Source organism: Danio aesculapii, chromosome 8 (genome assembly GCF_903798145.1).
Source record: "Danio aesculapii chromosome 8, fDanAes4.1, whole genome shotgun sequence".
Classification (NCBI taxonomy): Eukaryota; Metazoa; Chordata; class Actinopteri; order Cypriniformes; family Danionidae; genus Danio; species Danio aesculapii.
In genome coordinates this window covers 19703188-19728441 of record NC_079442.1, presented here as the reverse complement: position 1 = coordinate 19728441, position 25254 = coordinate 19703188, and the positions used below count along the sequence as shown (strand labels likewise).

The following is a 25254-nucleotide window of genomic DNA, read 5'->3' as shown; positions in this document are numbered from 1 at the left end:
ACACCACATGGGTAAGTAATTAATAACAGTTTTCATTTTTGGGTGAACTAATCCTTTGATGGAATGCAACTACAGATAAATATATACATGTATAAAAAAAAAAGGAAATCGCTTTTAACAGAACATTAAAGTTTCAATTTATACTAATACTGACCTCATTTTGCTGTGGGCATTTGGTTTCTGTTCAATCAGAGCACAGTACACTCACAAAGAAGTGTTTACACAGCATTTTTACACAGACTTTAGAACAATAACTACTTACTAGCCCAACAATCAATACCAAATTCCTACTTCCTAAAATAATAAACCATTTTGAAATGGCAAATTAAGTGTACATTTGCTTTTATCATTGAAACTAATGGCATGCCATGAACAAGATTCATAAACTCATCAGTTGGATCCAGAAAATATAACGCTTTTGCCAGTGAATTGCCAAAATGCTTTTATTCTCAGATTTTGATTACAAATACTGGTACAAAACAGACGGTTACACTGTCCCCATCGTTCTTACAGTTTTCCAAGTCACAGATGCCATTTAATTCCAATCATAGTCTCGCCTCCACATTAATATCGGAGAAACTGTAATTCTACAGGGCAAGAACAGAAACAAAATGCTTCGCTGAAATCACATCTTGATGAATGCTTATTAGACTTTGAGAGCCTGCACTGGGTAGACTAAAGAAAACAGTGACGAGATGAGTTTTGTGCAGAGTGTGAAGAGAACGGAACATTTTAGAGACGTAAGAAATGCAGGTATATAAAGAGAGAGAGAGGGGGGGGGGGGGTGTTTACATTGGAAGCATAAATGTCCTTATTTGGCCATATTTATGACTACACTGCAATACAAACTGATAACTTAAAATAAGACATTTAATGCACAGATTGAGTCGACTTAAATTATTGAGTCAACTACTTGGGTTAAATAGCTGCGCCAACTCAATCTGGGCAGCAAATTGCCTTACAATTTTACGTTTTTTTTTTAATTTTTTTTTTATTAACAGTGTAGTTGGTACCAAACAGTGCAGATATCAAAGTCATGAAATGAAAAATGGAGGACAAAAACTTTAAGACAGACGTTTACAGCTTCAGGTATTTTGTGGCCATGGCAAGAATTGGAGCCCCAGTCGGGACGCCAGGGAAGGGTCCGCTGGATCCAGCGATGTCGATGTGAGAGTAAGGCAGAGGTTTGGCTGAGTCCACTCCATGCTGGGCAATAAAAATGTAGATGGTTATTAAATATCATTTAAATGTTACATTTTTTAGAAATCCCAATTTCATTATGCATTTAAAAGGCTGAATACTGTGACCAATTCAATTAGACTTAGTTATATGTAGGCCTAGACAGAATCTGAGGGCATTTCTTGCTATTTCTGCTGAGAATTTGTTAAACATCTGTGGATTTATGCGGAATGATTTTGGGAGAATCATAACTAAAAACGTAATTTTTATTTCATATATTAATACATTTTAAACTTTTATATAATGTTTATAATGCAAATCCAATTATTTGGCAAACAAAACCAGTCTCTTATAAAATATATCCACTAAAAGACAGAAAATATTACTTTACAAACTGTTTTGTAAATTAATCATATGTATATTTTCATATTAGTCAATAATATATTACTGAAATTAATTTAAAAACTGAATAAATACAAATTTACACACATTTAAACAAGTAAATAAACAGAATCAATGATGGGCTAAATATCTGTGGAATTCTGCGTGCACAGATTCTGTGTGGGCCTAGTAATATGGTTTTAATTGAGTTCATTATCAATTAGTACAAAACGTTGATTGCTTGTCAATATTTCATATTAAATGTTCCATGCAGACACAAGAGTTCATATTTAAATACAAATGCTGCTCACTGAAATGGTTCTACTCTGCTCTGAGTAGAAGCGTTCGAAACGCTGTGTGCTAGAGACACCTTGTGGTCAGAACAACGTAAATGCAACAAAAACACAGGCAAAACATCCATTAGGATTGACTATTTCCAAAACAATGCTAACTTTCATATTTACCTTTATTTTTAGGGAGTTTCATTTTTATTGGGATAGGACAGTAAAGATTAGAGAGTAATCCCCACCGGGGCGGTGGGGTGATTGAGATGTGTCTGCGAGGGAGATCACAAGCGTTTCTACACTGTTCTAAGCGTTTGTATGCGAAAAACAGGAGCTATGGCATCTCTTTGGGAGATCAAAACAGGTTTATAGGGGCAGACCGGGGCTGGCGGACACGCCGTAGCAAAACCGCCCAAACTTTCACTACCCACCTATGTCATTTTTACCCGCAAAAATAAATTCAAAAGCGCCCAATCTGGCAACACTGAACGGTAGTGATGCAACACAGCATCACTTACATAGAAAAAAAAAAAAAAAAAAAAAAAAAAATCACATGATCCTGCCAATTTTATAAGTGCTCTGAACCTCTGATTTCAAACAAAAGATTCATAAAGGTTTCAAAACTTCATGAAGCAATGCTTCAAGATCAGCCATCCCTACTGTCAACTAGGCATGGGCGGGTAGATTCTGACGGTATGATAACCTTGGATAAAAATATCACAGTATTGTGATTACTGCTCTAAAACATATTTTATTTTGTAAAAGATTTATAATATTTTGGAGCAGTAAACATGTCAGGCTAAATAATTCAAATCAATTATAGACGTCTGCTGTCTTCATTAGTTTCAAAAACACAGATTTCTTTACGATTTAAAACAGCATCCTCGGAAAGCTTTTCTGCTGGAGATACTGTTGAATCAGTCATCTGCACATCAATAACTGTCTGGTTTAGCTCAGCTACTAAATACGATCTCCAAAGACTACGTCGAATAGTTCAGACTGCCGAGCGAATCACTGGTACAACCCTTCCTACTCTCCAAGAACTGTACTTATCCAGAGCGAGCAGAAGGGCTGCCAAAATCACTCTGGACCCCTCACACCCAGCCTCTTTGAACTTTTACCTTCTGGTCGACGCTACAGAGCACTGCGCACCAGAACAGCCCGACACAGAAACAGTTTCTTCCCTCAGGCAATCCATCTCATGAACACTTGAAGATAATAATAGTGGAACCAACATCACTACTTGCTATACACTTTTATACACATATACACTTATTTAACCACACACTTACAAGCCAATTTGCACATAACAGCTGCACATATAACGTTGTATATAGTAAAATACCCGTACATACACTTGTCAGTTTGTATATTTGCACTCACTACTTACTTCTATTTTTTAAAATATATTTAATATCTGTTTTTTGTCCTGTCTCTGTTATCGTGACAGAGCTTTTACAGTCCAACAGGATAACAAAGTCCTCGTATGTGTGAACATACCTGGCTATAAAGCTCTTTCTGATTCTGTTGTCCTAAAAACTAAACAAAAAAAAGTAAAAAAAATAATAAATAAAAACCACACACATACTTAGGAACGGTATTAAAGAAAATTTAGCTGGTTTTAAAACCTTAACCGTTTTCAAGGTATACTGCGGTTTGAAAAAATCATCGTCCCATGCCTACTGTCAACGCGTGTTTTGGATGATTTTGTGACTAAGAGTATCAGCGCATATTATTAAAAATAATAATGATGATTTTACGATCAACAGTAAACCTCCCACACCCCTTAAAAATAATGACATTTATCCACACAGAGTTGAACATAGGATTGTGTAAGTGTGGTACCTGATCCAGTCCAGAAGCCATGATGAGGAAGGCTGCAGGTGTCTGGTGTCCTCGTGGTGTAGCGGATGAGGGCAGGTTATTGGCCTGCAGGATGTCCTCATACTCGGACTTCCCTTTGTGGAACTCATAATCCTCCCGCCGAATAGTGGACACCTCGAACAGGTCTCCCAGCACCTCTCCGGCTGAAACACAAACATATTTATGACACATGAAGCAACATTTATGGAAACGAAAACAGCTTATTACAGTAGCTCATCTCACCTTTCTGCCATTCCAGATCGTTTCCTGCACGTCGAGCAGCACCGTTGTCCATTATGATCTACGATCACATGTGAAACAGGTCAGTGGCAGTCATGTGCCACCTCAAATCACTACTTATTTACCAATTACAACATTAAGATTTTAATCAAATTACTTTAACCCTTTAGTAATAGAGTGGAGGAACTATGACATCAATTTATAGTCAAAAACACTGAGAGGATGAAATGCTAAATCGCTTCAAAGTCAACGTTGTTTTTTAAAATTTTATTTAAATAAAGTCTGTGGTAAAACTCACACTCAAGATACTTTTATGTTTTATACTACAGCATAAAACACTAGTTACACCCCCTCATGAATTTTTTTAGTTGTATAGTTAAATAGGATTACAGGCATTGTCAGAGACATTAAAGTCTGTGTAAACTGGAAGGTGATGAGACTTTTATTTCAGTATGTTGATGTACTTCCTACCTACATAGAATATACGCTTATTTCACGCGGCCGCCATTTTAAAACATGAAAGTGAGGCTGCGGTGGGAAGAAGTGAAGTTTATTTATAAACTAATTTCGAGAGGATCACGTGCTTATGATTGCTTTCGGCTGGTACTGCATTATTCAATTTATCATTAACCAGTCACACAATTGCTAAGTCACTATAAATACCCTCAGTTCCATATAACAGCCATCTTCATTTTGAAGAATCCCCCCTTCCACCCCGACTCCTCCTCCTTTCCTAGATGGGTGGCACAGTGGCCCAGTGGTTAGCACTGTTGCCTCACAGCAAGAACGTCACTGGTTCTAGTCCTTACCAAGCCAGCTGTTTCTGTGTGAAGTTTACACATTCTCCCCATACTGACGTGGGTTTCCCCCGGGTTCTCCGGTTTCCTCCCACAGTCCAAAAACATGCAATTTAAGTTAATTGACTAATCCAAATAGCCATAGACATGCTCCTAGTAAGTAGTTATCTCTTAAGAGCAATCACTCTCTGTTCATTAGCTACTACAGCAGGGGAGTTCTCAAGATCTACCTGAGCTCAAACTCCCCTCTCGCCTTGCAAGCGGGAGGAAACCCCGGGCTCGAGGATCTTATGAGCTCAGGGCTCTCTCCTGGGACAGCATGCCAAACAAGCTTTATAATCAATCATCAGCTAAGTGTGAACTCTTGAAACCCGGAAGTAGAGGATCAGCACTGTAAACATTGCAATAAAATGTTGTGGGGACTACAGACCTCCAGCTGTTCACGCGATTTCAAAATGCAGATGTGGTGTAAACATCACTTTAATATCATTCAGTTCAGTCTAATTTAAACAATTAAAAGCATATTAGGCATCAAACAAAATCACAATCTCTTTAAGAGTAAATTGTTTAAGTGTCCTCCTAGGCTTCAGTTCATGGCAGCAGGTAAACACAGTGGGGGCTTTCCTGCTTCAGCCTATGTAACCCAGTAAGCGATAAAATGCAGTCATCTGCAGCACATCCTCATGTTGTCTGTAATAGTCTTGTCCTAGTACTGAAGTTTTAAAAAAGCCCAATTCCTGCTAACATTTAAGCGAAAAGATATACAGCCAGGTACACAGCATTCCAGGCTTCTTCCCACCTCAGCCTCGATTTTGCTTTTCGGTTTTGTGTGAAATCAGTCTATAAAGCAGGGGGCAGGGTTTTCTTTTTGTACATCATTGTCTGATAGTATACTAACAGTAAGAGGGGCGTGGTTAAAGGTTAAATGACCCTTTAAAAAAAAAAAAAAAAAAAACAACAAAAGAAAAAAAAAAACAGTTAACTTGAACCCTTTTTAATTCCATTCAGCTGATTTCTTGTTCTGGCAGGGTCACTCTTAGCTTAGCATAATGAACTGAATTAGATCATTAGCATTTCGTAAAAAAAAAAAATCTAAATCAAAATAATATTGATAATTTTCCTATTTAAAGCTAGAGTCTCTTAAAGTTACATTGCATAATATACAGTTGAAGTCTGAGATATTCGCCCTGTGTTTATTTTTTTCCCCAAGTTCTGTTTAACGGAGAGATTTTTTCAACACTTTACTAAACTTAATAGTTTTATTAACTCATTTCTAATAGCTGATTTATTTTATCTTTGCCATGATGACAGTAAATAATATTTGACTAGATATTCTTCAAGACACTTCTATACAGCCTAAAGTGACATTTAAAGGCTTAAATAGGTTAATTAGGTTAACTAGGCAGGTTAGGGTAATTAGGCAAGTTATTGTATAACGATGGTTTGTTCTGTAGACTATTGAAAAAATATAGCTTAAAGGGGCTAATAATTTTGACCTTAAAATTGATTTTTTTTAAATTAAAAATTGCTTTTATTCTAGCCGAAATAAAACAAACAACACTTTATCTAGATGAAAAAATATTATCAGACATACTGTGAAAAGTTCCTTGCTCTGTTAAACATCATTTGGGAAATATTTAAATAAGAAAAAAAAATTCAAAGTGGGGTTAATAATTCTGACTTCAACTGTACATAATTCAAGGTACCCTCTGAAAACAGCCCATTCTCATGCGCTGGATAATGTCACTCCACCTGTTGCAGCAATGGTACAGCAGCAGGATTTCTTAATTATTACACCAGAATGAGAGTATGGTTCCTAGTTATTCCTAGTCAATTCATCGTGCTAAACTAACAGTAAAAGTGCCAGAACAAGAAATCAACTGAATGGATAAAAAAAAAGTCAACTGTTACTCTAGAAGACTTAAAGACGTAAAATGAGGCTTTATCAAAACAAATTTTATCATAACCCCCAGCCCCGCCCACAAACACTGTAGAAAAAAAAGGGGAAGACACTGTAGCAGATCCCGGTTGAATCAAGTCGCATACTGTGATACTGTGCTCTGAATTATGAGGGAAAGTTAGTATTATTTTCCCTGATGAGGCTGTGATGGATTAAAAAAATGACTCAAGTTAACTGTTTAACTCTAGAAGACTTGTATAATGGGGCTTTATCAAAAAAAGTGGAATGTGCCGTCAAACTGACGTCAACAGAAGACTTCTTCTCTAATCATGGAAGCAAATGGTCACACTTTGATTGAAGATTACCAAAACAAATTTCAAATTCATATACAGGGTAAATCCTTATCAAGTTTATTTTTGGAAACGATCCGTGATAAGTTATGCGGTGGTAAAGTAAAAGGTGAGTGACCTTGTAGTTAGTTTACAGCCAAGTTTAGTTTTAGTGCGCCTGTATTCAGTATTCAAAAGTCATGAAGATTATCTTATTTACAATCCCTATACATACAACAGCAATACAAAACAAACTTTAAATTTCAGTCCCTGTAGCAGGATTAAAATAGTACTATATTAAATAGTATTTTATATTTAAAGGGCACCTATGGTGAAAAATCTACTTTTCAAGCTGTTTGGACAGACATGTGTGTAGGAATGGTGTAAATACTGTCATATTGGTGTGATATAAACACACCCAGTCCTTGTTTTTCAATTTGACAACATAAAAACGGTGGACCAACAGGAGTGGTTTAGAGATCGACCGCAACTTAATGTAGGAGTGCGATCCCCCCGCCCACCAATATTGATTGACAGGTGCGCATTACCATATCTCCTCAGCTTGTTGTTTCACGTCCACCATTTTCAGCTTGTGAGTCAAAGCGATGTCACCAAAGAAACACCCTTGCTCTATTTTTAGATGTAAGGCTCATTGGGCTCAACATTTACATAATCACTCTCATCGGCACTATTGTTTGTAACTTTAGGTGGGTTTGCAAATGTGTACTTTTCATTACATCTTTCTTAAACTTCAACCGTTTGCATTTCCCACAGTCACAGAAGATCCCTGTGATCTTAACTAGGTGCGGCTGGAAAGTGCGAGCGTGTTGCCTCACGTGCCTCCCTCTATTGGAAATAACAAACTTGCCTTAAGCAGGTCGGACACCAGAAGCTCCGCTCGGCGACACGCATTTTAGAATTCTAAACATAGGTTTCTATCAGGACACTGTTCATATTTCTGCCGCGCCACAGAGCGCCATCTGAATAGTTTCATTTTAAATAACATGCGAATGTGCACGTCTGGTGTGCCGTGTCGCAGTTCTGAGCGGCGCATCTGGTGAGTGACACCCTTTAGTTATAGCCTCAGTCAAAGTTAATTCAGTGTGCTTGTTTATTAGTCTCGGTGTACAAGCTCGAAACTTTAAATTAGCACAGTCGGCTGTAAAACTACACAAAGACACAAATTGTTTTGTAACTACCACTCTGACACATTCTGGCACATTAGGAATATTGATTCCTCAACAGTAATCTCTGCTTGGTATGTGTCCGAGTTGTACATATACGGCTGAATGCTTGTCCTCTCACTCATGTTGCTTCTCTCTGTCTGCCTCTCTGTTGTCATACACAAAGCGGGGGAGCTCTTGGCTCCGCCCTCTTGTTAAGTTGGGCGGGAAGTCGAAACTAATTTTCATGTGAAGCAACACACCCCTAAAACATCGACCTGTGTACACTCCCCCAAAATGACACTTTTAAGCATATAATAATAAAACAATCTGAATTGTGTTTTGAACTGAACCTAAACTGGCACACTCAGAAGAACCATAATATTAATATTAAATCTTAAAGGGGTAAACTAGGTGCCCTTTAAACATTTTAACAACCAACATAACAGTATTTAGTTAAATGGAATTACTCTGACAAAATCAAATAAAATAATAAACGGAACAATTCCAATAGGGCCTTGCACGTGCTCGGTCCCTAATAACACATAAATAATCGAAAAGTGAATATGTATCAAAACATGAAACATTTTAAAGCAATTGCACCGCATTTAAAGCAAGCCATAGATTTTCATAAACTAATGTCTCAATTCATTGTTTCTTACTCAATTCATCTCAATGCTTCATTTTAAGTTGAAAAATAGAATTATTCTGCAAAATACATTTCTACATTTACCCTGATTCTCTGAATTTATACCATATTTTGTCATGAAGTCGTTTCTTACCAAGGCACTCTTTTCAATCTTGATAAATGTAACCTTAATTACTTGAAAAATAGAATCGTACGTAATATATTTAAAATTACTCTGCATCTATGAACTGATAGTGTTTAAAAGTACATTACAAGTAACTGTAAGTGTAACTGACCATTTTTTTTCAGTGGATAAGTGATTGAAATACAGTAACTAGTTCCTTTATGAGTCATTACATGTAACACTGTGTGTAATACAAAATGTTTCCACCCATACAAGTATATTTATTGAATTACTCACAGAGTATTTTGGCCCCATGGCTCTGATAGCATGTCCTGTCAGAGTGGCAATAGTGAAGAGATGAGGAGACACTTCCTGCAGCGCCTACAAAGAGAAAAAAATAAAATTAGTCAGTCAATCTTGTGATAAATCTTTTAACGCACAAGGGAAAGCCCTTTAGTGTGTGTGTGTGTGTGTGTACCTGCTCCTTCATCTCACACAGTAAGTCCACCATGACCATTCTGCCTTCAGCATCGGTGTTTCCAACTCGGATTCTTCGACCGGCACGAGACACCACAAGCTCATCTGCCACATAGCAATCTGGCCAAGAGTTAAACAAAAAGTCAAGCAACAGTCACTACAGCTGGTCAACATATTCGCACAAACTTGCTTACCAGATCCAACACTGTTGCGCACCATGGCCATCGCACCCACAACCTTCAGGTGCTTGGGCTTAAGTTTGGCAAGGATCTAAAATAATAATAAAAATACATTTATTATATTATTTCATCTTTAAAGAATTTCTATTAATTTTAATTTTATTTTTTTAATATATTATTATTATTTTTGTTCTTTAGAGGATACGTTTGTTTATAATTCATACATTTTATTTTATTTTGAGAGGATAGTAAGAAAAATAAGACAATCTGTCATTTTTCCTATGTTGTATTGTATACTATGATGTTTTGTCTTGTTAAACACCAATAAAAAAATACATTTGTTATATTATATTTGTATCATAAAATCTGGATTTAAAGTTTGATAGTCTATATCAGGGGTCACCAAACTTGTTCCTGAAGGGCCGGTGTGCTGCAGATTTTAGCTTCAACCCTAATCAAACACACCTGAACAAGCTAATCAAGGTCTGAAGCTACGGTCACACTGCGCTTTGTGTGTGCGAAATTCTGTTGTGCGGCGCTGCGAAAAGGGGCGGGATTAAACAAGATGATTAGACATTAAAAAAGCGAGTGATTGCTCCATGTTTTAAATTTCTGTCCAGCGAGGTCCTGTTTTGATCCTCGATTGGTCTCACGCAGTCAAGTGATGCGATTTTGCAGGTCTGAGTTCAGCTGTGGTCACACTGGGCTTTTCCTCCCATAGACTTCCATTCATACGCACGCGAATGTGTCAGACCGGAAACGCAAGGTCATGCGTCAAGTTTCGCATGTTGCTGCGGTGCAAAGTTCAAGCTTGGTGAACTCTGACCAGCGAAATCACATCACTTGACTGTGTGAGACCAATCGAGGATCAAAACAGGACCTCTCTGGACAGAAATTTAAAACATGAAGCAATTGCTTGCTTTTTTTAATGTCTAATCATCTTGTTTAATCCCGCCCCTTTTCGCAGCACCGTACGACAGAATTTCGCACGGACAAAGCCTAGTGTGACCATAGCTTTACTAGGTATACTTGAAACACCCAGCCAGGTGTGTTGAGGCAAGTTGGAGCTAAAACCTGCAGGGACACCGGCCCTTCAGGACCGAGACTGGTGACTCCTGGTCTATATAGTTTGATTGTTTTTTTGTTATGTTCTGCAAACTACTGAGGCCATTTCATCTCTATTTTAAAGGGCACCTATGATGAAAATTTACTTTTGGAAGCTGTTTGGACAGAACTGTGTGTAGGTATAGTGTGTCCACTGTCATATTGGAGTGATAGAAACCCAACAACTCTCTTTTCTTTTTTTTTTTTTTTTATATATCCTGATGTTAAAATAGGATCCAAATCCTAGTGATTTTGAGTCCCACCGCAACATTATGTAGGAGTGCAGTATTTGCCGCCCACCGAATTAATTGACAGACACCATGTTTCTATAATAACATGTTTACACACATCCACAGAACATTTTTTGCAAATAAACTGGGGTTAAAATATCTCTTCCAACTCTGTGATTTTTATAAGTTTAAAACGTTTTTAAAACATGTTTTCAGGTTTGTAATAAAGACAGTAAAACTGCAATTCTTCCACTATAATCACCACGGCCGCATGGTCCGTAAAAGCGCACATGTGCATTTGTGTGAGACTTATAATTTCAGAAAGGCTTGAATAAACTCCACCACAACTACATGAAACAAACTTACTTGGTATTTTTGACTAGTGAGCTGCGGTTCCGCTTCATCCGAGTCTGTCTGTCACTGACTGCTGTTTATCTGACGTAACGCATGATGAGAAGCAGATACGCGCATGGGAACGGTGGGAAAGGAGAACAGGATCATTTGGATTTAAAGCCACAGGCTACAAAAACCGCTACACTGTACTCAGACACCAAAATGGGCAAATTCTGGAGGCTGTAATAAATAATCTGATGGGTATTTTGAGCTGAAACTTTACAGACACATTCTGGACACACCAAAGGCTGATCTTACATTTTGTAAAAGGGGTAAAATAGGAGCCCTTTAAAATAAAAACATCATTTACAGCATAAAATGACAATTTGTCAAAATAACCAATGTTTATGTTAGATTTTCGACAACCTAATGCTAATTTTATTAATGCTAAAGTTAAGATTTAATACTTGGTGGAATAACCCAGACAATCTCAACAAAAATAATAATAAAAATAAATAAAATTAATAAACATTAGTTATTTTGAACAGTTTTATTAAATTTTTTATAAAAAAAAAATTATTAATAATAACAACAACAACAACAACAACAACAACAATTTTTTGAAAATATAAAAAAAAAATATAAGTTTACATTTGGAAATTAAGTGTTGTCAGAGCTTTACAGCACATAACAAATACTAAAATTATACATGAATGCTAACCAAATCATTCAGAGAAACTAATTTTTCAAGTGGCCAATGCAAAAAAGAACTTCCATAGCTATTACACTCAGGTCAGTATTATGAGCAGGTGTATAGTGAATCTGTACCTGGAAGAATCCAGCAACAGCCGCAGATCCACATTTATCTCTGTGCATCCCAGCCATGATTCCTCCAGCCTTGATGTCAGCTCCCCCGGTGTCATATGTGATGCCCTGAAATACAACGTACATATGTGCTGAGAACTGCTCTATTCTGAGTGTTCAAATTACAACTGGGCGATATAGCCACATAATCATAATCTGTGCGTGTGTGTGTGTGTGTGTGTGAGAGAGAGAGAGAGTGAGTGAGTGAGTGAGTGAGTGAGTGAGTGAGTGAGTGAGTGAGTGAGTGAGTGAGTGAGTGAGAGAGTGAGAGAGAGTATGTACAAGTCAGAATTATTAGCCCCCCTTTGAATTTTTTTTTTCTTTTTAAAATATTTCCCAAATGATGTTTAACAGAGCAAGGAAATTTTCACAGTATGTCTGATAAAATTTTTTCTTCTGGAGAAAGTCTTATTTGTTTTATTTCTGCTAGAATAAAAGCAGTTTTTAATTTTTTTAAACACAATTTTAAGGTCAAGATTATTAGCACCTTTAAGCTAATTTTTTTTCAATAGTCTACAGAACAAACCATCATTATACAATAACTTGACTAATTACCCCAACTTGCCTAGTTAACCTAATTAACCTAATTAAGTCTTTAAATGTCACTTTAAGCTGTATAGAAGGGTCTTGAAAATGATCTCGTCAAATATTATTTACTGTCATCATGGCAAAGATCAAATTAATTAGTTATTAGAAATTAGATATTAAAACTATTATGATTAGAAATGTGTTGAAAAAAATCTCTCCGTTAAACAGAAATTCGGGAAAAAAATAAACAGGGGGGCTAATAATTCAGGGGGCCTAATAATTCTGACTATGACTGTATATGAATATATATGAGTATCTGACTATGACTGTATACTGAAAAAATTCAGTGAGTGTGTGCGTGTATGTATTAGCGGTCTAACAGTTCACTAATTTAACAGTTCAGCTAGAAAAGACACAGACGTGTTGTGGTTTTTCCTTGATTTAAAAAAAAAAAAGGTTTATTTATTAAAACCAAGGTCATAAGGCAACCTTTGAACAATGATGGAGCTATACTTGACCAAAATTAAAAAATAACAAATGAGAAAAATGATCAAACTCAAATTTAGCTCCATTTTAAAGTTCAGTCGTTTTTAATAAGCATAACTAATAAGCTTGTGCTTCATCCCGCCTCATTTTGACCATGTTGAAATGTATTTTGTTTAAAGAATTGGGTTTGATTTTTCTGTTTGAAATAAATCAAATCAAAGCAAAATTAGTTGACTAAAGCTAATTTAGTCAACTCTAGGTAAGTGGGTGAGCGCCGACTTTTGTATTTTTGATGTATTATTTCAGGGAGTGAATTTTATTGGCGTCGCATACGATGAAGATTTCGGTTTCTTTTTCACATTTTTTTTTTCTCATTAGTAGGTTTAGCAGGGATCTTGTGCTCTAGTTTAGGTGGCTTTTAGTTTCGTTTAATTCTTTGCTTTGGCGCCACTCTAGTTCCTTTTCCCCTGTAACTTTTGGTTTGATTATATTTCTATGATTGCTTATATTTGTTTTCAAATGCACTGTACAAAGCTCACACATGCCTCTCTTTTGTTGGCTTTATTACTTCTTTCCTTACAGAGGAATAACCGAATTAAGCGTTAAGATTGTGTCCTTGTTTATTTTCAACCATTTCCTTCAGTAATAATATAATATTCTAAATGTTGAGTTTACTCTCCCTAGACAACTTAAATCGTAACATTTAATGGGGATATTTCATCCCGGACGAGCCCCCATTAAATGATAATGTATTAAAATTTAATCAGTTAAATAGACTTCAGTGTTCATTTAGTTAAGCGGAAAACGAGATGCAAGACTATGTAACCACAAGTGGTGTCAGTACCAGCAGGCTAGCACAGAAACTCCACTGAAAATACTGAGGTAAAATACATTTCCATATTTTAAAAAGACATGGTATGAAAAAAAAATTATTTAATGCAGTGCTTCTTATTTGGTCTGATACCCACTTTATATCAAGTATCAGCCAGGCAGTGAAGATCACTGATTTTCAAAGAAATCCTATCTTAAACGTGGCGATTTTGAAACACAAGACAGTTCACCGATTGGGCAAGCTGACTGAAATTGAAAAAGTCAGTATGCAAATTTTGGTGTAAATTGGTGTAAAGCTCACCTTTCCGACCAGCATGAGGGTCTGTTCAATGGGTCCTTCTCCACAGTACTGGAGCTTGATCACTCGAGCCTGATGACGAGGCACAGCTGGAGTACAAACATGAACATTTTAGAACAACGCTGACACATTACTGAGTTCTAGATTCACAGTTCTTGATCAATAACCACATACTTACTCTTAGTTAGCTTTTAATAACAAGGCCAAAATAATATTTCAATGACTCATTTTACATTACATTGTTGCGTCCATTTTTTGACAATCGGAGTGACATCGACCCCTCCTTTGACTTTATTTATTTAGTAGAGAAGCGGCTGTCAAACTCCACTAGTGGAGTAATGAAGATGCTAAAGCCCACTTATAGCAAACTCGAATGCCTTGTTTTTGGCAATACACGCAGAGAATGTGGAAACGACAATGAAAGGGAAAACACTGTAAGCACATATACATTTAGATGAGAGGAAAAACTGCTTTTGACTGATTTGCGATTGGGACATATTTTAAATGTGTTTTTATTTTTGATTCACGCTCATCACCTTTCAATATGTGACCTTGTTGTTTCTTATTCTGCATTAAGTCTTAGTGCCTTATAATTTCACACGTTTATATATTTACGCTTGTTTTTCGATTCGTAACTCTAAAAACAATATAACATTGACATTTTATTTAAGTCGACACTTCACTTGCATTTCATATGTATGTAAACATCTCTTCTGTGTGCTTTGCATTTAATATCAGTTATGAGGAAAAAAAAAAAACAACATTGACAACCATCCTATTTTTTTCTAATAAAATATTTATGAATAAATCTAGAATTTTCTCTATTAAACATATTAATCTGAATGTCTGGTTCTTTGCATGGATCTCTGCTTTGAGGGGTCTAGTTTTGGCTTATACTGATCCAAAACAAGCTTAAATTATTATTTTTATTTGATTTGGCATGAAACCGTCCTCTTACCATTAGCACAGCGGTTGACTGCAGCCAGACATGGGTATTCCTTCTCCAGAGTATTCAAGTTACTCACTACAGTCACCTAAAAAGATAAACACACATGGATGTGAATTTCTTTATTTATTTACACTTGTAATTATTCAATATATAATTTACAATCATAAGTGTTTCTTAATGATCATGTATTGCACAAAAAAACATAAATAACAACAGCACTAATAAAAAGTCATGTAAGATATTTCAATCTGATCACTGAGTAATATTTTATTATTCCTCCAGAAGACACATTTTTAAACACTTCCTGAATAAAAATGTTCTTTAATTTCATTTATACTTGATTAAAATATGTTTTTTTTTCATATGATTTGTTTGTTATACATTAATTCCATTCCATTTTGCCATTTCACATTAATGTCATGGATTTGAATAAAGCATCTCAATTTGAAGAGCTGAGCTTTAAATATTCGGATAAAGACTCACCGTCACAGGACTGTCCTTGAAGACAGACTGAACGTACTCGGCCACACGCGGAGCTGCCATCCGCTCTGGGTCAGAGCCACCGATATCACGATACACAAACCTGCACAATAGACAAATCATCATCTTTACTACAGATGTACACAGTGGTCCCCCCCACACACACCTGCTTGTCTGAATGTGCCCACCTCTATAGGTGGGCATAGATTAATTTTTTTAATCTAGATTAAGTTCACTGTAATCTTGAAGTTAATCTACATTAAAATGGTTCATTTGAATTCTGCCGAAAGCATTCAGAACATCTATGCTACCCGAATAATTACTGAAAGTAAGCCTTTGAGAATGGGTTTCTCAAGCATTAGACCAGGGGCTCATCTCCTGTTTCCAAAATGCATCACAAACTGATCTACTATAATTGGTGATGAAAATAAATGATGTTCAATAAGATGTACTTGTGTTTACTAACTGTTTATCCAGTTAAACGTGAATTTTGAATTGTAGGCCTACATAAACTCCAAACAACGATTTTTGATAACCTTAATCCGACTAAATTCATAACTGAACTATACATAAATGGAATTAAGACGTGGAGTATGCATTTATTAGTGGCATTATTGAAGTAAACACTGCGATCAAACTATTACCGCCATGTAGGACTTTTCGTCATATTTTCCGACAATATCCACACACTCGGCTGTCAGTAAAGGACCACCCACACACACTGAAATGCGGATGTTTTTTTTCTTTCACCAGTCCTTACTCCTTCTTTGCATATATATTAACTCATGAAGATTTCATTCATGCCCCCATGACAAACTGTTGTCATGGGGGCATGAATGAAATGTTCATGAGTTAATGTGAAACTGCCGAACTGCAGTTAAAGTCACCCAAAATGACAGGAAACTCTTACATGAAAGCACTTCACACAAACACCTTAATTATATTATTGTCTATCGAGGCAAATAACTAGATTACAGATGACCACGTGAGCATAGCCTAGGCAGTAGTGTCTTCAAAGTAAGTGAAAAATACAGAAGGGCATCCTGCTGATTTGATTCAGAAGGGCACTTTTTTGTCAGACGGCTCACCGGTCAGGTATACATCTGTGCTAAAATATCAAGGTGAAAGTCATCATAGCTTGTGTAGAATAGACCCAGCTCCCAACCCAACTTTGCAAATAGATTAATGGCGATTTTTTTTTTTTAAATCGCACGATAAGAGTCTCGTGTTAATGCAGCATGTTAACGGCCCAACACTAATATATATATTTTAAAAATTATTATTAAAATTTTCGGTTGTTTTTGCTCAGAAAAAAAAATCAAGTGGAATCATTTTTCAGCCATACATTTATAATGCAGTGCTTTATGAACAGTACATACAATAATGTTGTACATTTGGGTTCAACCATGTTCTACGGTTTCACAAAATGGAAAGCAGTGAGTGGCAATTGTGATAAAATAGCAAAAAAAAGTGTTTATATATGTATATTTATTAATTTTTTTTCTCAATTATTTTGTCATCTTGCCCCAAACCTACCCCTACATATATGACATTGAATCAATTTACATTGATTTATGGGCCGTTATCCTAATAAGGCAAAACAAAAGAAAATGTCTTCACAAGGTAAAAAATAAAAATACTGGTATTGCAATCCATTTGGTTCCCACTATATATGATGAATATTAGACAAACATACATACGCAAAAACCCAATCACACACCTGCCACTCTCCAGAGCATTGGCGAGCTCAACGATGCCATCTCCCTGCTCTTTGTTCTTCATCCAGATGCCCAGAGTGGCCACTTTATGAGGGGAAGACTTGTGCTCTCTCACTTCCAAAGGCTGAGGACACACACACGTATCACTTAGAGAATATAATAACATATAAAAATGACTCTCAAAGTACCAGTGGCCACTGGCTTGCATTTCATGCATCACCAACGACCACACTTTCAGCTAAAAAGCTTCTTTAATGTTCCACTGAAGAAAACATTTTATTATTTCAGCAGCTAATTTAATTAAAATGTTTAGAAATAAGTTTATTTTGAATTATTTCTTTTTCAGTATACAAAAAATTTCAGGATACAAAAAATAAACCCTAAAATATAAATTAAACTATAAAAAGAACTATAAAAATACATAAATAAAAGAAGATTACTTGTTTTTTTATTTTTTTATTTTATGGAGAAACAATTAGTTGACGTTAATGCACAAAACAGGAAAATAAACAAACAAACAAATAAATATATAATATACAGGTTGATTTTACAGAATTGGGCTTTTTCATGTACATGTGCAGGCATGTGGTTTTAAAAGCATTTAGGCCGTTTTACTGGATGGAAACTTTCATTTTAAACACAGGCCTTGGAAAGTTAAGAGCCGCAGATCTTGCAGAGTTTTGATACGACCTTAATTAAATTAATAAATCTAATAATTAAAATAGGCTGCCTGTAGCCCACTAGTAATATTCAGACCTTGATTATCTTCTTCAGATATGCTTAATTAGGACTGAACTGAAGCAAAACTGACTGAACTTGCCTGTCCCTGGCATACTAATATTCTTATTATATTCCAGTCTTCAGTTACCAAAAAGTTACCAGTTTCAGTTAATAAATACAACACTAGTATAATTTGAAGGAGAAACCCATGAATATTTTACAGGAAACTACATTTAAATATGTGACCACAATGCGTAAAAATCAAGGCTTCTCACCACATAGAGAACTTGCAAGGCTCCGAGCACAGCTGCAAGGGTGTTTTTGGCATAGCTGCTGTGTGGAGGACAAACCAGCAGAGGGCGCTGGAGGCCAGCTTTCAGAGCCCTGTCACACATGCAAAACAAACAAATATATTAAACCAACTGTTTTATGAAACATTTATCCACCATTTCCTGTCTGAAATTAGTTTTGAGTGAGATGCTACTGGTCTAATCCAATTCAATTACCTATGCTAAGCTAAGCTAAGCTAAAAGTGCTCCTGCTAGATCTGGAGATTAGCTGAATGGATTAAAAAAATGCTAAAACTCATCTATACAACTCTAGGAACCTTGTAAAATAGGCATATTTCCAAAAAAAGTGAGTGTTTAGTTAACAGAAGCTACTCCCATAATTCACTCAAAGCATCATGAGACATGGGAAATAGATAGGATAAGGAGGAAACGTCCTTTTCTAAAAGGGAAAAGCCTCTAAAAACACCACGAAGCCCAAGAAAAGCACAGAAATCCACAAAAACAAGTAGTAAGTGGATGAGGACATGTGGTGTTTTTTTCTACAGGCACCTCTTAATGCCATTAGCGGCAGCATCTCTGAAGCGCCGCACGTCATCATAGTCTCGATTGACTGGACCAGTGCAGGAGCAAACCAGCCTGTTTCCAGGAAGACCAGGAACTCGGAGCACCACCACCTCATCCTTGATGCAGCAGTCCACCTGAATCACAAAAAAAGACAAGGTAGATGACAATGTATAAATCAGTGCTGCTTATTGTGTGTGTACTAGTTTAGCTATACCTGTGAGGCCTTATTGTTCTCACTTATATAGCAAATATGAAAACAACCCACTGATGAGGACATTTCATGGGCCCATACTAATCAAAACTGCTTAGAAATTGTCCAGAACATGTTCTTATTAGTGTCTAATGATAGCCATTTGTTTCTGTGAGTGCTGGTATAGGGGTAGGGTTATACCACAGATAGTACCATTAAAAAAAAAGTCATTTCAGTATGTTGATGTACTTCCAAATGAACTGGAATATTTAAAGTAGGGGGCGGGGTTTTCTTTTTTGTGCCTCATTCCCTTGTAGTAAACTACCAATAAGAGGGGCATGGTTAAGAATATTGTAGCTGAAGCTGTCAAACTGACGTCAACTGAAAGATTAATAGTTCAAATGCAGAAGCAAATGATCAGACTTTGATTGAAGATTACCAAAACATTTTGAGTTTATTAACTAGCAAGTATTAATTGTTTGTCTAAAGAATAACAATGTGCGCTAGCAAGATAAACATAGTAAACTTTGATTTCACTTATTAAAAAAACAAACAAACAATGGAAGTCTATATAAAGTCCTCTCTAAGATAGGAAAACAGATGTGTGTGTTTACGTGTGTAACTTACTGCACTGTAGTCTTGCAATGGGGCTTTCAGACACTCCAGCTCATTTGGGAGCTGCTCATAGTTCTGGGTAATCAGGATGATGCCATCGAAACTGTGAAAGTGAGAAATGATGAAAAAAAAATAAATAAAAAAAAAATCTCTGATTACGATATAACAACACAAACACTTCAGCTTCAGGTACTGTAGAATGTACATAGCTGCAGTTGATTTTAAACACTGTAATAATGCACAATTGCATTTTCTCTTACTATCTAATTTTGCATGCTAATAAAAATATATATATAAACACCCAAAAATGAAAATCTCCTCACTATTAACTCCCTCAAGTGGTTCAAAACCTTTCTTTTTCATTTTGTTTGTTGAAAAAACAAGATTTTTTGAAGAATGTTTCTGTTCCTAAACATGTAACCATTGATATACATAGCATGGACAAAATACTAAGTAAATGATTATAGGTTTCCAATGTTCTTCAAAATATCTTCTTTTGTGTTCAACAGTGTAAAGAAACTCAAAGAGGTTTAGATCAAGTGAAGGGTGAGTAAATGATGACAGAAGTTTGATTTTTGGGTGAACTGTCTAACAAGTTAAAAAGTGATCAGTGTTGCCAGATGTAGCCCCTCGCCGTGGCCGTCGGCGTAGCTGATGCGCACCTCTCAAAACATGTAACGCATACGCATAGCGCAAGCTCTGTGATTGGTCGACTTGGTAGCGCTGACAAGTGTGGACGGAGGTTAGAGCATGTCCGACGGTTCCCGCCTCAAAATGAGCGAACTTGAGCCACTTGTACATTAAGGAAGCGTTCAGAAAAAACAAAACAGCAGCGAAGGAACTCGACACAGAAAAACATGACACCTATTGCCAGCTAGCGTTTCGGAAGTGTATTGCAGAGCAACAGAAACCGCGCACAGAAGTATAAATGCACGCATACGTGCAAGGCTTGCGCCGTAGGTCACGTCGATCACTTGACGGCAGAAGTATAAACCAGGCTTAAGCGTATGTATGTGAAGAACGGGGGCTATGGCATCTCTTTAGGAGATCAAAACAGGTTTATAAGGGCAGAGTAGGGCTGGCGGGGACGCCGTTGCAAAACCGGCCAAATTTTCACTACCCGCCTATGTCATTTTTTTTTTACCCGCAAAAATAAATTCAAAACCGCCCAATTGGGTGGGAAACCACCCAATCTGGCAACACTAAAAAGTAATAATTACTTTCAGACCACACACCCCTGATAAAGTAGTTTGCTTTCATTTAAATACTAATAAATAAATATGCAAATTAAAGTTAAGAAACAATAAAATATAAATAATGCCTCACTAAAGGTGCAATAAGTGTAAAGCAAATTTAAATAAAAAATATACAAAAAAAATTATGACCAAAAACAGATTTATGATTGATGAACATTTATGATGTACCGCTGAATTGCATCGGTCCATTGTAGTTAATACATTATATTTAATACATCTTGTGCATATCTAACGGACAGTTTTTGGTCTTATAAATCTGTTATTTGTTCTCAGGCATGTTATTTGGCAGTGTTATTTTGTTACGTTTTATAATTGTCTTTAATTATGTTACCTTGTTGTTTGTATTTGTTTACCAAATTGCCTGACGTTATCTTTATTACTTATTGGGTCTTGTATTTTATACTTGTATAATGTCCATGTAGTTAATTAAATAGTTAATCACATTTATAGTTATTAAAGTTTACATTTTCTTAAATCAAAAATATTGATTTATAATATTAATTATAAGGTCGTGCTTCATATAATTATATCATTTTATTTTTAATGTGCAGTGAAACCAATGAATTCATGGTGAGGTAAGTGATGTTATAAAGTACACTGCCGTTCCATTTGATGAAGTACCCGACATGTGTCCTTGCATCCTCGGTAGTTCATTCTTCCAAGTCTGAACTTGGCAAGTCTGAACTTCCAAGGACGCAAGTCCAAACTTTGCGTACTTGGTATTGAGAAACAGCTACTGCCTTAGCAACAACAAAAAAAATAAATAAATAAATGATGTGTTATCATTGCTAAAACAGTTAAAGTTAACCAATAAATATTTTGTAGATATAATTTTTTGTAAACATGTTTGTATTTGGTGGAAATAGGAGTGCATCATGTGTACAGCTTTGGTACAGTCTGTTGAAACAAGTTTCCTCTTTCTGAGGGTAATAAAGAATAAATCTCAGTATGTTGCGTAAATAAACAAAGCTGCAACTGCATGTTAGCTTTTATCATATGCAAAAAATCCAGATAGAGTAAAAAGATCATTTATATATGTACAGTTTAAGTCAAAATAATTAGGCTTCCTGTGATTTTCTTTTTCAAACATTGCCAAGGGCAGCGCGGTGGCGTAGCGGGTAGTGCTGTTGCCGCACAGCAAGAAGGTCCTTGGTTCGAGCCTCGGCTGGGTCAGTTGGCATTTCTGTGTGGAGTTTGCATGTTCTCCCCGTGTTCGCGTGGGTTTCCTTATAATTCTAAGGTGACGATATATGCATGTTCTTGTGTGTGTCTGTCTAACATTCATTGAACTCATGCAAATGTCTAGGTTTTAGAGATATTCAAGTCTTATGAAAGTCAAGATAACACAGATCTCAAAGAAAAGAAAAGGTTCAGTTTATAAAGGAATGTCGAGACTAATCTATATACTCTCTTACCCATGGGTGATAAGGAGACAGTCTAAAGTCTAAAGTCTGTGTGTTGTTGATTGTAAATCCGCTGGTTTAGTTAACAGTGATGACCAATTCATATAAAGTTTCTGAAAGGTGATGTAACATTAGACGTTTATTATGCTTGTGAGCAACTTCATGTATTATACACAATGACAAATGTTTTAAGAGGGATCGACTCACTTCTGGTCTTTGCAGTCAGTGGTAAACTGGATCGGCTGGATTCTGAATGAAAGGGAATAGAGAAAGAAGATTAAAAAGATTTTCCATGCATAAAAAATAGGTAATCAAATATCATAAAATAAGTAAATATAAATAAAAAAAAACTGCAGCTTCTTTCACCATGTTTGATTAATGCCTGATTGTCGTTTGCACGTGTGGGGTTCAAAGGACTGAGACTGATACAAAGTTTAGCAATTTTACCATTTCGAAATGTCTGGAGTCTCACGATGCAGATTCAACAAAAACAGTTCCTCACTGCTGACACGGCAAATCAAGATACTTCTCATATTATTATGGACATATTTAACATTGTCAGCAATGAGGAACTGTTTTGTGGAAATAGTTATTTAACTGTTGCTCAGGAAAGGTGGTGAAAGTTCAACAGGTTTATAGTGAGTATGTGAACAACTTCAAATATATATGAGCAATTCCAGCTTTATGGATGTGACATTTGCAGTAAAAATGTAAAACATAAATTCACATAGAAAGTAGATGTCAACATTAGATTGACACATCTGTTTATATTTTCCAGAATAACTGACCACAGAGTTATGGCATCAGAAAAATATCAGTCTGTAAACATGTTTTGTACTTTAAATGAGGAAAATAAACATGCGTTATGGATGTGATGAAAAAAGTCTGTGAGTTTACACTCTACAACATACTTTGTTAAAAATCTGTAAATTAAATTGCACAACCCAACATAAATAATGATAATCAAAAGGATAAGAGTTGGCTCACTATAGAACAAAAATGATTAATTTTATTTTATATTTTTGCATTTTTGAGGAAAAAGTGTCGTTATGGATGTGACATCTCTCCATTATGAATGTGACCGATGTGAAATTGCCACTTGTGTGACTTTGGTAAATCAAATATAATAGTTTGAAAACACAGACAGAGACATTTTAGAGTATTTCTAAAGTACTGCTAAATATTTTTTAAATTTAGAAACGGTTTCCATATTTCAGTCAAAATGTTTTTTTTTTTCATGGCATGGTTGACTTTTGCATGAAATTGCTCATATATTTTTATTATTTATATATAAATAAATACAAAAACAACAACAACAACAACAATAATAATAATAATAATAATAATAACAACAACAAAACATGGTTTAATGCTACTTTATAGTGAGATATAGTGCATATTAAAAATCAAATTTATTCAATTTAATTCCTGTTTATTTATAAAGCACTTTTTACAATGTAGATTGTGTCAAAGTTCTAGTAAAGTCCAGTTTTCAGAGTCAAAGTTCAGTTCAGTGTGGTTTAAATCTCACTGCTGAAAGTTTAAACATTGAAGAGCAAATCCGAGCAAGCCAGTGGCAACAAATTAACAGAGCAAAATTAACAAATTAAGTGATCAAAACTTTTTTTTCCCCTTTGAACAGAATTTTAATGCACCATTCCTTTGATTCACATTTCTAAACCCCCCGCCCCCCTAGATATATATCATTATGATAATCACTGCAACCAATGTTAAATAAGTGTTAATTCATTTAATGTAGAAAAATAACAATGTTTATTATTCAATACATGTGCAGAAACTACTAATTATGTTCTTTTAGGTTTGTCACATCCTTCAGTTGCCAGCATCAAATAATCCTTAATAAATTATTGCAATATGCTGACTTGCTAATATGAAAGATTTGATTACAATCAATTATTATTGCCAATAATCAATTAATTATGGTCCTATATTATCAATGCATCATATGTGTGATATTTGTTACTTTTTAGGATTCGCCGATGAATAGAAAGTTAAAATTAGTAACATTTAATTGAAATAAAACCTTCTGAAACATTAGATGTGTCTTTACTAGGACTTTTGATCACTATATTTTTGGTCCTTGATGAATATCTCTGAAAGAGATAATCTTTTCTCAGTCTCTAGATTTACTGTGTATGGGTTTGATTGAAAAATCTGTTTTTTTACCAAGTATTGATTTCCACTCACCTGCTTTTAATTTCAATCATCTCAAGTTAAAACATTAGTATGGTGTTGTATAAAATGTACAAACTTGTCTAAAAACATGCCACCTTTACTTATTTTATGTAAATCATGGGCTACATTTTTATTTCAAATTTCAATATTAGTAGTTTAAAGAACAAAACAAAGGGTACTCAAACACGCAAGTATAAATAATAAATCGAGACATATTATTAAACAGTTGTATATAAAGAAGAACAGCAGGTTGTTTGTAAAATAATGCTGCAAAACCTGTGAAAAAAATATCCACGGAACAAAAATCGCTAAATGAGCTACTTTTGAATCATTTTAATATTACATTTAAAAGATCTACATAATACAATCTTACAACACTCAATACAACGCAAAAAATGACAGTATCGACGGAAATTGCATTTATACAATTCTGAATAATCCTCTTACCGAACAGACATCTTCCGTCTCCTCTCGCCCTGCAGAAGTGAAACCGTGATGTCAGCTGACAGATTTCAAAGACGAATCACATGACCACTTGAGTCACGTGATTCACGAAAATGTAGTTTATTCAGTACTCTTATGACATTATGTGCAAAAATTAATAAAGTTATTGTCTTATAATGTTTTTATGACAATTACGCAATTTTGTGCATTT

General features: G+C 35.5%; 1 protein-coding gene across 1 annotated transcript; it reads right to left on the bottom strand.

The window, feature by feature from the left end:
• Positions 1-971: 971 nt before the first annotated feature.
• Positions 972-25106, bottom strand: zgc:152830 (uncharacterized protein LOC767682 homolog). Its single transcript, XM_056463383.1, has 16 exons — positions 25047-25106; positions 22611-22652; positions 19757-19847; positions 18925-19073; positions 18361-18469; positions 17368-17489; positions 15651-15750; positions 15177-15252; positions 14222-14307; positions 12040-12144; positions 9560-9635; positions 9367-9485; positions 9186-9269; positions 3951-4008; positions 3690-3871; positions 972-1206 (listed from the first exon to the last, which is right to left on the bottom strand). Exons 1-16 carry the CDS (start codon positions 25055-25057, stop codon positions 1078-1080), a joined length of 1539 nt encoding a protein of 512 aa, XP_056319358.1. The 5' UTR covers positions 25058-25106; the 3' UTR covers positions 972-1077.
• Between the last annotated feature and the right edge of the window lie 148 nt (positions 25107-25254).

Excerpts from the sequence above, each read along its gene's own strand:
- zgc:152830 (XM_056463383.1), bottom strand. Across the intron at positions 19,074-19,756 it reads CATTGCAAGACTACAGTGCA|GTGGACTGCTGCATCAAGGA; the intron begins GTAAGTTACACA and ends TTTGTGATTCAG. Across the intron at positions 12,145-14,221 it reads CCCTCATGCTGGTCGGAAAG|GGCATCACATATGACACCGG; the intron begins GTGAGCTTTACA and ends GTTGTATTTCAG.